Source organism: Monodelphis domestica, chromosome 8 (assembly GCF_027887165.1).
Source record: "Monodelphis domestica isolate mMonDom1 chromosome 8, mMonDom1.pri, whole genome shotgun sequence".
Classification (NCBI taxonomy): domain Eukaryota; kingdom Metazoa; phylum Chordata; class Mammalia; order Didelphimorphia; family Didelphidae; genus Monodelphis; species Monodelphis domestica.
In genome coordinates, this window is record NC_077234.1 from 97,202,415 (window position 1) to 97,219,378 (window position 16,964).

General features: G+C 35.3%; 1 protein-coding gene across 1 annotated transcript in view; it reads right to left on the reverse strand.

The window, feature by feature from the left end:
• Positions 1–16,964, reverse strand: part of TNFSF11 (TNF superfamily member 11) — a 59,945-nt gene that overhangs the window by 26,874 nt on the left and 16,107 nt on the right. The window contains exon 2 of the mRNA XM_001363284.3: positions 8,076–8,243. Coding sequence (XP_001363321.2) covers positions 8,076–8,243 — 168 coding nt within the window. The remainder of the gene's footprint in view (positions 1–8,075; positions 8,244–16,964) is intronic.

The following is a 16,964-nucleotide window of genomic DNA, read 5'->3' on the forward strand; positions in this document are numbered from 1 at the left end:
TCCTGACTCCCTAGAACAAAATGGCGCCCTTTCCATTAGATTATGCATTTGGTTTCCAAGTTATATAAGTTGTACTCCTCTCCAAGAAGAATTACAATTAGGATATTCCATCCCATCTTTGAACATCATGCTCATCCCTCAATACTTAACCTAAGAGATCTTGGGCTGCATTTAAAGGGGGTACTGGAGCCAGTTTTCTCAGAAGAGCAGGTTGTTAAATGTTCACCATGAACATTTAAATCCCTCAAACTGGCAACTAATTCAAATGAGGACTTGCTTTTTTCCCCATTTTTAAGCTAAAGAAAGTGATGGCGATGCTAATAATGCAAATTAATTTTGAAAGCATGTTTTGCATTTGTATATTGGGTTGTTAAAACATTTACCAGCACACCCCTGACTGCTTCCCAGAATTTCTCATTTCTGTAAACCTCATTTTATTCTGATCCTTAACAAGGTCTTTCCCTTCCCCTAGATTATTGCCATTTGCATCAGGATGACTATATTCCCCCATCCACACACAGACGCGTGTGCACACACACACACACGCAGGACTGTTCCTGAAACACATCCCTTTTGTACATGTTCCTGTCTTCTCTCTTAACATTCCACCGAGATGCAAGACACCACAGCTACACTACTAGGCAAAAATCAATAAGGTGGTAGCTGTGTCGTAGGGAAAAAATGTGGGTCTTACTTCAGCTTTCCCATAAAGACAGCTTTCACAAAAACTAAATATGATTGGTGTTGAATTTCAGTTCCCAAAAGTGTTATGGCAAAGGACGAAGAAATCCCATTAGAAAACCACTACATGACTAACATCTTGATTTGGGAACACCAGGGCCCCAGAAACTCAAGTTTCTTTGTGGGTTTGCAAGAAACTTCCTTGGGGTATATTCTTTATGTACGCTAAGAGAACAAAGAAAAATAGAGTGTTTTATTTTCCTTATTCGTGTGTGTGCATTAACCATTTGGCAAATAAGGGATGACTTGTATCTAAAAGCTCCATTCATCAGAATCACAGAAGTATTTCAGTTCTATAAAGCATTTTATGCCTTCCAAAATTTAATTAATTTCTCATTCACTTCTGAAGCTTTTTTAAACAGGAAGATTTCTTAGACCGGTTTAGATTGAGATGCTGTAATCAATGCAAATGAAGAACACCAAAAAAGTTTTATTTGATTAATTCCTCATTTTCTTTTTATTTTAAAGCTCTGAAATTCAATAAAATTTGAGTTTCTGAAGGCAAAATATGTAGGTAACTATCAAAGAATACATTTTGTTATTGCTGAGTTTATAACTTTGCAAGCCCATTTGGGAATCTCTTGGCAACGATAATGGATTGATTTAACATTTCCTCCTCCAGTTTGTTTTACAGATGAGGAAACTGAGGCAAACAGTTTTAAATAAAGCATGTCTGAGACCAGATTAGAATTCATTTTTTTCTGATTTGAGGCCTTACTCTCTCTATCCTCTGTGCACCCTAGCTATCCCAAAGAATACAAAGTAATTCTAAATTCTAAAAGAATTCTTTGAGAATCTCTCATGTTAAACATTATTGTTTATCCTAAGTTTTTTCTGCTCTTTGATATCCATAATATCTTTAATCTAAAAAGACTTACTAGCCATAAATCTTAATTCAAGATTTAGCAGAAATCCTTTGGTTTCAATCCTTCTTGCAGAAAAAATTAAAAAATTGTATTGGTCAATAGTCCTGACTCAGGAAATGGAGTAAAGATGAAAATGAATGAATATTTCTTTGATGACAAAAAACTTGCCAATTCCCAAAGTCATGATTCTATATTCATGAGTCATCATTGTACAGAATTTTGGAAATTTTGAGAGATAAAGCTGAATGGTCCAAATCTCATTTTAAAGATGAAGAAACTGAGTTATAGAGCAGTTGTGATTTAGCCAAGTTCACATGAGTGAGGGACATTATTTGAACCCAGGTCCTTTGACTCCAAAGCCAATATTCTTTGAAATTTTCATAGTGGTTAGTTTTGTGTCTTTGTTTTCTTTAAATCTGTTTTAGACCTATTTGCCTATTTCTTCTAAAAGTGAAATAAAGAAAAACCTCCAAGGGAATTTTAAATGTATAATAACCTTGGTCCTCTGAACATCCTCCAAATTCTCCTGTAATTATTTTTAGAGGCATATTGACTCTGATAAAAGTCTAGACAGACCAGAGCAGGAGTCTCAAGATGTCCTACAATTGGCCCAATCCATCTATTCAACGATGCTGAAGGACCCAGTTGAGACAATACAAATTGGTCCAATGGCACCATTGGGAGTGAGGCTTCATTATTCAAAGGTTTGTTTATCTCCTACCTACCATAGTGGACACACTACCCACAACCATTCATTATTGTATGGCTATAACTCAGCCATGCAGATTACTGTGGTCCTATCAGGCTTAAATTGGAGTTGCCAATGTCAAAGAAAAATTAACAAAACTTGAAAACTACATGGGCTAAATACTTCCTCAGGCTATTGGCACCCACTTCTCTTAATGGTAATAAGACAAGTAATCTGATTTCTTAGCTCCTGTTCTACCTTCCTTCCTTCCTTGCTTCCTTGCTTCCTTCCTTCCTTCCTTCTTTCCTTTTTTCCTCCTTTCTAAAATATGAATAAAAAACTTCCACTGTCTTATTCATAGGGTGTGTGTTAGGTTTTTTAGCAGTTGTGTCTGACTCTTCATCACATATACAGGTGTGAGATGGGCTCATACAGTTTTTTGGTGTACACAGCAATTACTTTGGCTCCAGTTGTATAAGTGGAAAGAAGTCTGGCCAACAAGTCTCAGATTCCAATAATGATGAAAGCTAGAATTTATATAGCACTTTAATGTTTATATAGAATTTTATTTATATCTCATGTGATCTTGGTAAAGACCCTGGAAGGTAGGTGCTATTATTATTCCTGTTTTACTGATTAGAAAGTGAAGGCAGATGCAGGTTAAATGACTAGTACCCAATATTATCCAGCAATGAATGTCTGAGGCTGGATCTGAACTCAAGGCTCAAGGTCCAATAGTCAAGACATGGCATCACCTCATTGCCACCCTTGCTAATCAAGAACCTCAAAGAAATTTCCAATACAAGATCCCAGTCCCTTACACTTCTGACCATCTTTTAAAATTATTCTTGAGCTATCTTTCAAGACGCGTTTGTTTGTTTCCCAATGGTGGTATCCAATGTGGAAACAATAACTTACTGTCTGACTCTCTAAACACAAGTGTCAATAGTCCTCAAGACAGCGTATTCATACCTGACCTTGTCACCAGCCATGGGTTTTTCATATTTGTTCAACAAATAAATAAATGGCTTTTTATAAGGATATGGGGTAATGATGAAGGAGGGTGGGTCTGATGGTCAACTGTCCATATTGCTATGTAACGGATTCCTGAACTCATACCCAAACTGTCCACTTCATTCCCTAAGTCAGCAAGGTCTGGGAATACTGCCAAATGCTGGAAAGAGAAAAAAAATGAAAAAACTTTATACAGTGGAGGCCAGATATGTCCTAGGGTTTTTAAAAAATAATCATAGACTGTTCTAATAGATTTTATAAATTGCAGTTGGCAAGGTTAGAATCACTAAGAGACTTTTAGAATTCTGGGCAAAGGGGAGGAAAAAACCCTGAGAAAGCCCAACCACAAATGAAAAAGAAAAAACAGCACTGCTTGTCTGACCAGAGATGTGCTATGTAAACACTCTTTCACAAGCACATCTGATGTAAAATCATGTCCAGCATCTGTCACCAGCGAACAGTTTGATCCCTTCATAATGACGGAGGCAACCATTCTGTGCTCAGACTCCCAAATGAATGTTGCTCAAGGATGACTTTAAATCCACACTTAGAACTGAAATCAAGACCCAGACCTAAATGTCACTGAGAGGCAAACTAAAACAAAACACCAGATGTCAAATGTAAAGACCTGGGTTCAAATCGTAGCCCTGCCACTTTCTGGTGTATGATCATGGGTGAGTAATTCAGTTTCTTAGATCCTGTTCTCCCTTCCCTCCTTCTTTCCTTCCTTTTTTTTTCCTTTCTAAAGCATGAAGAAAAATACTTAAACTATCTTACTCATAGAGTGTGTGTTCAGCTGGTTTGTATTTGTGTCTGACTATTCATGACCCCATTTGGGGTTTTCTTGGTGAAAATACTGAAGTAGTTTGCCACTTCCCTCTCCAGCTCATTCTACAGATGAGGAAACTGAGTTAAACAGAGTTAAGTGACTTATAGCTGGTAAGTATCTAAGGTCAGATTTGAACTCAGGAATATGAATCTTCCTGACTCCAGGCACAGCACTCTATTTACATACTACCAGCCTGCCCCACTCCTAGAGTAGTTGTATGTATTAAAATAAATAAGTTTTGTTAAAGTGCTATATAAAAATGGCAGCTAATAATATAATCTTATAAATATATTCTGAACTTAGCCTAGATTCTATTAATTAAAAATCTTTTTTTGCAATACATGTGCAAAACTTCATGTAGCTTAATGGCTCTCCCCCTCCACCCCAAATAAATGAGGCATAATAAATGTAACTTTGCTAGCATCACTAACTCCTGAGAGCCACAAGCAATAAATGCTTATGGACTAACTTGTTGGCTTCTTGATTGAGAAAAGGAGATGATTTCTTCCCATTGCCCTTCTATTTGAGTGCACAAATTTCAAAAGTGTACACACACATACATACGCACACACATACATACACACACACACACAAACACACACAATACTTTGTTCTTTGTCCCCACAAAAGAATTTGCACTTGTTATTTATTAGTTACGATAAAAGAACTAATACTAATACAAAATCATATCATATCAAATACAGTTAGCAAATCTGAGAAATGTCTTTTGTTTATCTTAAAAAGAATACTTGCTACCTATGTCAGACCTTTTGCTTTTATTACCACCAGTAAGGCTAATGGAGTCCAGGTAGTACAGTTTCAATGGGTCTATTCCAAATTTCTCCTCACTGACCTTGAACACTTCAAATTCTTATCATTAAAGTCAGTCTTCTGAAATGAAAGGATTAGATTGTGTCTCCCAATGGTCTCTATTTCAATGAAAATGTTATATATTATCAAGTCATAATTACCGTCTCCTTTCTTATACATCAACATTTTAAGGACTCAAGTTCCTCTTCGGGACACTCTTTTAGCACCTTAATCAAGGATGAAGAGATATCGGATATAGAACAGGTATGATTTGATACTGGGGATTGGATTGGGAAAGGCTTACCTAAGCAGGGCCAAATAATAGGATCTCTAAAGAGTTAAAAGACAGAGAAAGAACATAGAAGGGGATATGAGCAAGAAGGAATAGCAAAAGAAAGACACTGAAGCCATATTTAGCCAACTTAATAGCACATGATATATTTATGATCCTTTTTTTCCAAAAATTATTTTTTGGTGGATGACAGGGACAACTATTGACTTCTTTAATTTGGAAAAGAAATCCACCCCGCCCCGCCGCCATGCATGCAAGTTCCCAATGGTACAATTTTTGCTAAGAACAACAGTCAATGAATTTACTTAAATGCTTGAGTTTCATCTATTTTCCAAACCTAAAAACAAATCTCATATTAGCACAGGACTCTACAAACAAAATACCTCAATATATTCGTATGTATGGAAAATTTGGCTTCTACTTAATGTCTTTTCTACTTAAAAATTCTAGAACAACAAAACCCAAACTCATTGGAATTACAGAAACTACTCAAATTTGAGCCTTCTTGTCTTCCCCAACTTTCAAACATGTTGATCCAACAAAAAGAGCTAATGAAATTGTAAAAACAAAATTGTTTGGAGGACTTGTTGATGCTTTCATGACAAACTGAACAGAAGAAGGTAAGAGGAGGGGATGGAGTTCACAAAATTGAGCCTGGGTTTTATTGCTATAAGTCTTCTATTCATTCAAGTACATTAAAATTTTTACTTCAATTAACCATCCAATGACAAGGGAAGCAAAGAACCACTTGGGAGGGAATTCCTTAATTATGTTTCTGGAAGTATAAGATCAATCATTAGTTTTAGATGAGCTTGAACTCTTTATTCCCTTTAAGGAACTTTAAGGTTTGCAAAGCAAAGGACACATAATCTCTTCAAATCCTCATCAACACACTGTTATTATCTCTACTTTATGGATGAGAAAACTCAGACAGATGTTAAGTCACTTGCCCAGAGTCACACAGCTAAATGGTAATGCACTCAGATTTGAACACAGATCTTCCTGACTCCAGGTCCAGTGCTCTACTACTAAGCAACATTCCCTAAGGTGTCTTAAGGCTCTCAGGTTAGAATATTATGACTCTCCTTTAAAAAAATTATTTTTATTCTGAACTGAAACACTAAATAAGATGGACATTTCTATATACATAATGGAACAGAAAAAGAATTATAAATGAAACTAGAAATCTCAATTCTGTGCAGCTGCTTGTCTTTTAAAAATATTATTTAATTTTTCTTTTTAAAGACAAATATTTAGCTATAAATTAAAAAGAATAAATTCCACGTGTAATTTTCAAAGATGAGCTGCTTATCTATGATAGATTCCATGATTCTCAGTTCCTCTTATTCTATAGAAGTGATGTAATTAATCTTTGCCTTTTTTTCCTCCCTTCTAAGCCTTACCCTCCTCCCCATTTTCTTCTTTTCTTAAAAGGAAACCAATTTTCTCTTAACTTTTCATTCTTCTCTCCCCTCTCCACCTTCTATCATTTTCCTATCCCATTTGTTTACCATTTAATGATAACCCAATCACTAAATATAGTTTTCTTATTGAAGATGAAATATGAAGCCCTGGGTTCAAATTCTGACTTCAACACTCCGTAGCCATGTAACCTTTGGCACATCACTTCAACTCCCCTCTCCCCACCTGGCCTATTAACAATTTCCTTATCTTTAGTATCTGGCTCAGAGGGCTTCTAAAAAGCATTCTGTAAATTGTAAAGTGCCATTTAAGTTTGTCCTATGATTATCTTCAAGGGAAAAGGGGGGTAATCTAGAATGAAAAAACATACTTATATATAGGAAATGAAATCATTAACTGGGACAGTGCTTTCTAGGTCAGTGATTTCAAGTCAGCAAACTGACCCATCAACTCACCACAAACCAATATGTATTTCCTCCAAGTGTAAATTCAAATCCCTCCCCTTAAAAACAAAAAGAAAAGTAGAAAGGAGGGAAGGGGAGAAGAAAGAGAGAAGGATCCATTCACAATTAATCTGGGGAGCTGTCAAGAATTTGATGACTCATCCTAGGGAATGGGGAATTAAACTTGTTCTGCTTGGCCCCAGAAGGCAGAACTAAGAACTAGGAGTGGAAGTTAGAGAGCGGCAAATTTAGGTTTGATGTCAAGAGAAACTTCCTAAGAAAAAAGCTATTATGAACTGTAATGAGCTCTCTCCAGAAGGAGTGGATTCTCCTTCACTGGAAGACCACTTAATGACCCTTTGTTAGATCCCTCACAGAGGGGATTCATCTCTAGCCAGAGATTGGAATACACTGCTGCCAAAGACCCTTCCCACTTGTATGCTCTGTGAAGGGATTTATCGATACATTTCTAGGTTGACTCCTATACAAATATACTCCTTGGTTCTTTCACAAGTGTTTTGTTTTGTTTTTTCCTTAAATGAAAGAAAAGTGATCATCAATGTCTACTGTATTTGGATAGGTTGAATTCTGAGGACTGAAATGAGGAACAGGTTAATTTTGGAAAAAAGCATAGAAAGACCTACATGAAATAATGAAAAGTGAAATGAAGGCATCATTATATACAACAGAAATATTGTTTGAAAAATGACTTGTAAAAATCCGCCTCCAGAGGAAGAACTGATAAACAGAAATAAGACACAGTTTTGTATGTATATACATATATCTTTTTTTAAATGATACCTTCTCGAATGGGGGGAGGATAGAAAGGGAGTGTTAATGAAAAAAACAAATGTAAAGGGAAAAAGAAAATGGTACTCAAAGGTCATCTCATTCTAATCTAAAAAAGAAAATGAAATAAGCAAACTTCCCGTGAGGCTCTTCAACCATAGAAAAGGGAAGGTGCACTCACCTTCTGCAATGCTTCTTGGAAGCCCAGTTTAAGTCTTCGACAGGAATCTGACATTAATGTTGCATCCTGATCCTCCAGAGATGTGTCTTGCAAATCTGAGTTTTTATGGCGTTTCAAAAGTTTTAGAAAGCAACAGGTCTCATCATCTGAAATCCTGTTAAGATCCATCTGAAATAATATTTTAAAGGGTGGCTGTTATTCATTCTGCTGTTTAACAACGGGTTTCATAGGTATGACAAATCTATTATTTTAAGATGTCTCAATTCCATGAAGCATATTATTAACCCAATGCAATATTACTCAGTTCAGTCTGATGGATGATGATATAGACCACACAAAGAGGTGTTGAGCAAAAGTCAAATTCTTTAAATATCTTTTGCTTTGAAAAATAAGGGTTTTTATATTCCCACTAAGAGGAAGTGACTGCAAGTTTCAAGAGGATAGGAACCATCTCTTTTTCTTTGTAATCCCCAAAGTATTTAACACACAGCCTTGGCTAGAAGTACTAGAGAAACATTGGCTGAATGCATGAATGGATTAATTAATTGCATAGCAAGTGGTGATGGGAAATAGTTTTTACCTTATGGGCACATTTTCCTTCTTGTGTCTACGATAAAAAATGCAAACCCCCAAGCTTCTCAGTTAAATCTTTTCATAAGCTCACTCCATCTGAACTTTCTAAACATTTTTTCATATATTCCCTTTATGTAGCAGATTCAAAACTCCATGTTCAAACTGGCCCCCTTGCTATTCCCAATCTCAGAATCCCAGTCCTCAGTCCCATGCCTTTTCAGAGGCTCTGTCATTCTTGGAATGAATTCCCTTCTTCATTTCCACAGACCAGAAACTTTAGCATCCTAAATGAGAAATAATCTCCTGCAGGAAACCTTCTTGGATCTTCTACTCTCTCTTTTCCCCCACACATAGAGTGCCAGCCTTGTAGTAAGTCTTCTGGATGACAAAGTGGATTGAATGCTGTATTAGGGGCCAGAAAGCCCTGAGCTTGTCTGTTCTCTGTCAGATTTACAGCCTCTGTGACCACAGGTGAGGCACTTAACCTTTGTCTGCCTCTGGTTGTTTATTTGTGAAATGAGGATAATAATAGCACCACCACCTTCCCAGAGTTATTGCTCCTTCCTTCGCCAGCTTATTTTACAGATGAAGAAACTGAGGCAGAGCAAATTAAGTAATTTGCCCAGGGTCATGCAACTATTAAGTTCTGAGATCAGATTTGAACTCAGGAAGATGTTGATCTATCTATCTGCTTTGCCACCTGGCTGCCCTTTATATAATTTCTCCCTTTTTCTTAGTAAAAAATAGGTTGAGGCAGAAAGGTTCTGTGCTGTCAACTGACAAGTGAAAACTGGTAGTACAGCTTTGTCATTTGTAGAGCATATGCATAAATAGCTATTTTAAGCCTTTTTTTCTTTTCCTTTTCTCAGTAATTCTCACAGTGTTAGAATGCCTCTTAATAATAACTAAGAGCAGCTCATAAGAGGGGAAATACTCTATCCAGCTGGGCAGAGGATAGCTCATAGTGAGCCATAACACATTTACTCCTCAGTATTATAGATAACAAAATATACATGGATGAGGTGATGGAACATGCAAAGTGACTGTGAATTTTTCTTTGTTTTTTATACTAATATAAATCATGGTCCAGAACCCAGATTCTGGGTCTACACACACAGTTCAATCTTTTTTTTTTTTAACTTTTAACTTATGTCCTAGGATTGATACTATATCTTGGTTTCAAGGCGAAGAATAGTAATGGCTAATCAATTTGGATTAGTTGACTTGCCCAGGGTTACACAGCTCAGAAAGGAATTTAGCAGGGTAATCTAGCAACATGGGATGCTACAAAACCAAGATTACACAGAGCTGGCTGGGTCAGCATTCTAAGGCAATTGGAGAACTGGCAACTGGTATTCTCAATCTGGGATGCAGACTGAGAGGCTGTGTGGAAGTGTCTCCAGGAAGGAAATCAACTTTGGAGCTTCCAGAGACTTGGATCATCTTTAAGGAGAGGTGAGTGAGTGTTCCCTTTCACACTGGTAGACAGTGAGTGTGAGCAGGTGTGAACCTCCCTCCTTCCTGAACCTGGTGAGGACTAATCTTGATACTGCAGTTTGACCCAACCAAGGACTCTGGAGTTGTGAGAATCTGGGCCCTGTGGACTTTACCAACCCCTTTATCTTTTATTACCCCTTTTATTTAGTCAGGTTAAGGTTATTTAGAAAGGCTAAGATTTTAATATCTGGGTGGGTTTGTAATAAGTTACTCCCTGATTCCCCTTCCAAATCCCTGTCCCATTAGCTAATAAATCTGTTTTATATATTTTGTTAGTGATCCCTTTTGTTTAACCCTCCTGACAATCCTCTCTTACATTTGATTGAGCCAAATAGACAAACCTAGGAAAATTTGTCTTAAGTCAGGGAAAAGCAATCAGATCAATAGGTTGGGGGCTGAGAGACAGTTAAGAGCCAACATTCCATCCAGCACTTGACTGCTTCCAAGGGGTTGCCACGGAACTCTCTGACTCTTGTTGAACTCTGGGGGAGGGATTTAAAAGTTTAAAGCCCACTAGCACATGTGCTAGGCAGCCATTTTGGGTTTGTTTGTTTTTTTGTTGATTTTTTATTGATTATTTTTGTTCTATTCTTAGCTGTTAAGTAATATAAATAAAAGCGGTTAATAGATCATATCCTATGTCATATAGTAGTGTTATGTTTAATGTAAACATGTCAGGGGACATGACAAATGATGTATTGGACCTTTTGTGGGATTGTGTTTTACACATCCCTTATGTAATCTTTTATCTGTTTCCTCAATGTTGTTATGTAATGTTAGGGTATGAGTGGATTAAACCACTGATGTGTTTTACTATGCAATCTGTGTTATCATATGTACCTTTGAGTTGTATATGTTTATTTATGTTATACAAGTGTAAATTTGTGGTGCTTGGTATTGGTTATAGATTGAAAGCTATTGTGGTGTGAATTACTAAAGACTCTGAGTTAAAACAAATGATTATAATTATGAAGGACAAGATAGAAGCAATGGGGTCATGCATGAAAGATAGGATGATTTTAACAAATGATTTTGGAAATGATTTAAAGGATAATGATGGGAAAGTTAAGAATTTAACTAAATTACAACAGGAAGAGGCAGAATGCAATAAAAATCATGCATCACTGTTTCCATTAAGGGATATTCTAGTTGTAACTGATGATGAAATATACAAAGTCAAAACACACAAATTGTTTATACCAGAGAATTTGGAATCAATTAAAATAGGACCCCATAATTTACAAAAGAACCTGATAAAGTTGTAAGGGATTTTCAAAGGGCTATAGACATCTTTGACCCTGATTATGGTGATTTTTATTTATTGATGAAAGAATTATTAACAAAAAGAGAAAGAAATGTTTATTGATGAGACAAGAAATGATCCATTATTGACCATATGGCCAGAGATGTCTCAAGGTGTGGATATGAATAATAAAACTGATTATGAATTGATGAAAGAGGCCAGAAAGTCAATTATAGATGTAATGAAGAGACACATAAAAAGACCTAATGCCTGGTCTAAATTTGAGAATATCAAACAAAGAAACAAACAAAAAAATGAAATACCTACAATTTATTTGGAGAGAATTACAGAAGCTGAAGAAATTTTATTAAACATGGATGTTTTAGAAGAAGGAACAATTGCTCGTATTAAGAGAATATTTGTGAAAAATGCAATCCCTAAAATTAAATAATTCTTTAGGAATAATTGCCCTGATTGGGAAGAAATAAGCCTAGAGGAATTGAGAAGAAAGGCAACGTACTTATGTATTGATGAGGATAAATATGATGAAAGGGATACTGTAATAAAAGATTTAAAAAAGAAATTGAGGAATGCTGAAAAATAAATCTAAGGACAGTAAAATAAAGGAAGTGAAGGTTGTGGCAGCACTACGATCTGTGCAACCTAGCAACCAATACAAGCTTAGAGAAAGGAGATCTGGACTACAGAGGTATTTCTTGTGTAATCATGTTAGACATTTTGTCAGGGACTGTAGGTTTAGAGGGCAATTTTCCAGGCAATTAAATAGAAATGGAGGGTAAAATAGACAGAATAATTGGAATAATAATAGTAATTGGAACAATTACCAAAGAAGAAATAATGTTAACACATGCCAATATCTTGCTGTCAGGGGGCTCAAGCACCAGATTTAAACACTATCTAAGAGTGGGATAAATCTGGAGCAAGGCCAAAACACAGTCAAGTAGTTAAAGGTGATTAGACTGTTTGTTATGAAGGTGTACCCAGAGTTATTTTGTATTTGAACAATCAAGGGGAAATGGACATTAGGTTAATGAAATTATAAATGATGTGATTTAAATAAAGGATAATGTAATTAGTGTTAATAATTGTGAGGAAAAAGAAAATTGTAATGTAAAATTAGTGGAAAATTCTAATGATGGTGGAATAATGGAAAATACTGAAGAATGTAAATTGGATAAAGATAATGATTGAAAATGAGAGCAATGATACCAAGGTAGAGATTATAAGGACCAATGAGGTTAGTGAAAAAGCCAATTATGGTATCAAAGATGTGAAATCCTGGGAATATCATGCAATTCAAGCAGATGTAAATTTGGATGGATAGGAAATGACTGAGCTTGGTACTGATGTTACTGCACTTGCACCAGTATTGGAAATATTCCAACCACCTAATAGTACAGAACCATATATGTCTGTAACTATCGGAGACCAGACTTATGATCTTCTGGTTGATACTGGAGTCAGTATATCAGTTTTGCAAAGTCTTCCTAAGAATTGTAGAGCTGTTGATACAATGGAAGTAATAGGAGATACTTTTAAACCACAAAGAGTAGCCAAATTACAACCAAAAATGATTGCTTTAGGTCTGTTATCTGTGGAACATGCATTTCTTTGTATGACAGACTAGCCAATGAATCTTTTAGGTAGAGATTTATTATGTAAATTTAAGAGCAGTCAATGATTATGTAATCAAAACACATCCTGTTGTACCAAGTCCAGCTGCTATAACTTCTTACATACCAAATCAGGCAAGATATTTAACCACGGTAGATTTATGCTCAGCTTTTTTCTCAACTCCAATTCATGAGGATTCTCAAAAAAATCTTTGCTTTTACCTGAGAAAAAAATGCAGAGGACCTGGAATTGTTTGCCACAGGGATTCATTGATTCACCAAGCCAATTTTCACAAATTCTAGAGATCTAAAAACTATAACATTCAAAGAAACTAAATTGGTGCAAAAAACTCCAAGGCAAAATTATAGTGGGTTTTGCCTTGAGTGCAATATCTTGGTTTTGTATTATCAGAGGGTTCCAGAAGTATCACACAGAAAAGAATAGCAGATATCCAGAAACTGAATGCTCCTAAGACCAAAAAGAAACTCAGAGCTGTTCTTGGAACAAATGGTTTCTGTTGACAATGGATACCTGAATATAGTGAATTAACAAAATGTCTAACAGATTTAACCAGGAAGATAGAACCAGAACCTCTGAAACTAAAGCCTGAACATCTGCAAGCCTTGAGTAAACTTAAAGAAACCATTTTATCTGCTCTAGCTGTAGGTATCCCAGACTACACAAAACCATTCCAACTATTTGTGAATGAGACCAGAGGAATTGCTTCTGGTGTACTGACACAGACTTTAGGACAAAGTTATCATACAATTGGGTATTATAGTTGTCAACTTGATCCAATAGCTGGTGGTTAGTCCAGAAATCAACAGATTTAGTTTTGGGATGTCCATTAACTGTGTATTAAAATTCACATCAAATAGAAGCACTAATGAGGAAATTTCATACTCAACCTTATTCAGATCAAATAATTTCTAAGTATGAAAGTATTGTCCTAGGTAGTGAGAACATCCAGTTGAGGAGGTGTAGTATATTAAATCTACTTTTTCCTGATTTGCCAAAGAACAGTGAACCATTATATGAGTATGTAGAAGTAGTAGATCTAGTGAATATGCCGAGGATGGATTTGAAAAATACTCCTATTGAAAATCCAGACTGGATGTTATTCACTGATGGCTCTTCATATTTGTATAATGGAATTCTATGTACAGTGGTCACAGAATTTGAGACACTGTGGTATGGCTCATTACCTAGTAACCTTAGTGCTCAAGGGGCAGAGTTGGTCACATTGAAGCAAACATGTCTTCTAGCTGATGGTAAAAGTGAAAATATTTTTACAGACTCACATAATGTATTTTCTGTGTGTCATGCAACAGGGCAGATCTGGAAACAGCAAGGTTTTGTTACTGCATCAGGAAAACCAATTGCTCATGCAGAAATAATAACTGAGTTGTTGGATGCTATCCAAAAACCTAAACAATTAGTGGTGATCCATTATAGAAGTCATACCTGTGGCAGAGATTCAGTCTCTAAAGGAAATCATAGAGCCAATATAACTGCTAAATTTGCAGCCAGGAATGCTCCAGTGTATATAATGAATTTGTCAACTATTGAGTCTGATGATTTGGAAAGAGCTTATGTAGACTCAGAAATTCAGAAGTGGAAGGAGAAATTTGAAGCAAGGAAAGAACATGGAATATGGGTTACAGGCATTGGAAAACTGCTGTTACCAAAAGATTTGTATACCTATTTGTGTCAAGCCATTCACACAAAAGGTCATTTTGGTATTCAAGCTGTAGAAGACTCTGTAAAAAGGCAATGGCTAGCACCGGGAATAAGTATGTTGCAAAAAAGATCTGTACAAGTTGTCCTGTTTGACAAAAATTCAACCAAGGTACATTCAGAAAGAGAGGTTTGGATGGTTGACCTTTGGCATATTGTCCATTCAAGAGTTTGCAAATTGACTATATCAGCATGCCAAAAGCTGGACGATACAAGTTTTGTCTGGTAATTGTGGGCAGATTAACAAAATGGCCTGAAGCTTTTCCATCTAATACTAATACAGCTAACTTTGTGGTGAAAATATTGATTAAGGAAATTGTTCCTAGATTTGGTGTTCCACTTACCATATATTCTGATAAAGGATCTCATTTGACACACGATATCCTGAAAAGAGTCTATGAGAATCTAGGAATAACACCTAAAATTCTGTTCCTTATCATCCACAAAGTTCAGGTCAAGTGGAGTGTATGAATAGGGAACTCAAAACTATGGTGGGGAAAGTCTGTGCTGAAACTCATCTGCAATGGTCAGATATTCTTCACATAGCTTTGTTTTACCTACATACAAGACCAAGAGCAGATTTATGTATATCATCTTATGAAATGTTCTTTGGACACATTCCATTGCAGGCAAAAACTTGTAAGACAGTTTATACATCTGTCCTAGGAATAGATTGTCAACTTGCTTCCTATTTAAGCACATTATAACAATGGCTTAGAGAACTGCATAATATGGGAGTATTTATCCAATCTGGTTCATTGGATTATTCTCTTCATAGTTTTCAATCAGGTGATATGGTATATGTGAAAAATTTTGCAAAAACAAAAGCAACTCAAGAGAGTTGTGTAGGTCCTTATACAATTGTGTTAGTTTCACCATCTTCAGTGAAAGTATTAGGTAGAGATTCATGGTATTAAGTTAGCTCGTGGAATTAATAATGAAAATGCATAAATAATTGAAGAAGAAAATTAAGAAGAAGAGATCATGGAAAGCTGAGATTCATCAGTCAAATAAAGTCTGCAGTCACATTCCAGTGGAAAAGGACATTGCAGATGAAGAGGAAGATTCAGAAAATTGATGGACATTGTAAAAGGACAGAAAAACTTATAAATATTAAGCAGATAAAGACTTTAAAGGGAATTTTCAATGAAGAGGATCAAGTGATTAATGGACTAATGGTTTTAAAGAATTAGGATAATGTAATATAAAACAACATAACTTAATATATATTCACAAAAGCATTCATAAATATATTTTACTACCATGGATTCTGGAGAGGAAGAATTCTGCAAACAAGTTGAGAAGAGAAGGAATAATCTGAAGTTTTGGTAAGTATATTACATGCAACAGTAACACAACACTAACAACAGTAACACTGACATAACACTAGCAAAATAACATTGCATAGCATGAATAACAAAAACATATACACAAAAACATAAACATGGATAGGTTACATTGAATGACTAGTTAAATAAATGAAACAATGTATGGTTAGCTACTAACAATGTTATAATTAGTTATAAAGTAGTTACTAACAAAATTAACTACTTAGTTTAGAATGGGAATATAGGTAGACAGGAGATTTTAAGATAGGGCTTCAGTTAAATATGATTAGAATTTAAGATTGATAAAATAAAATAAGATACTGGACTGCACTACAAAATACATTGCAACATACATAACAACATACATTACATAGCATATATCCCATAACTACATACCACACAGAAATGTAAATACACATGTAAATATATAGTGTGTATAATAGGATTATGAAATTAAGTGTATTATAGTGTATGTATATATGTAACATGTAAATATGAAGTGTATATATGTATAAATACATGTATATGTTGTATTATGTATTATATGTAGATATGTAAAGTTGATGTAAATAGAACACATGTTTAATTTTATCGATTGTTAAATGTATTTTGCATAAGTGAGTTTGATGGTTTGGTGTCATTTTTGTAAAATTTATGCAATGTTTTATTTATTGTATTTTTCAAAGAATTTTTCTCTAAATTTGATGTTTATGCATTGCAATAGTAGTAGAATTTTCTGTATTAGTTGATAAGAGTAGTATTTTATGGTTTTAATGTTTTGCATGTATTTCTGTTTATCTTTTGCTTTTGATGTTTATTTGCTTGTTTTGCTTTTGCATACATTTGATCTGTATTTTGAACTTTGTAATTGTTCAT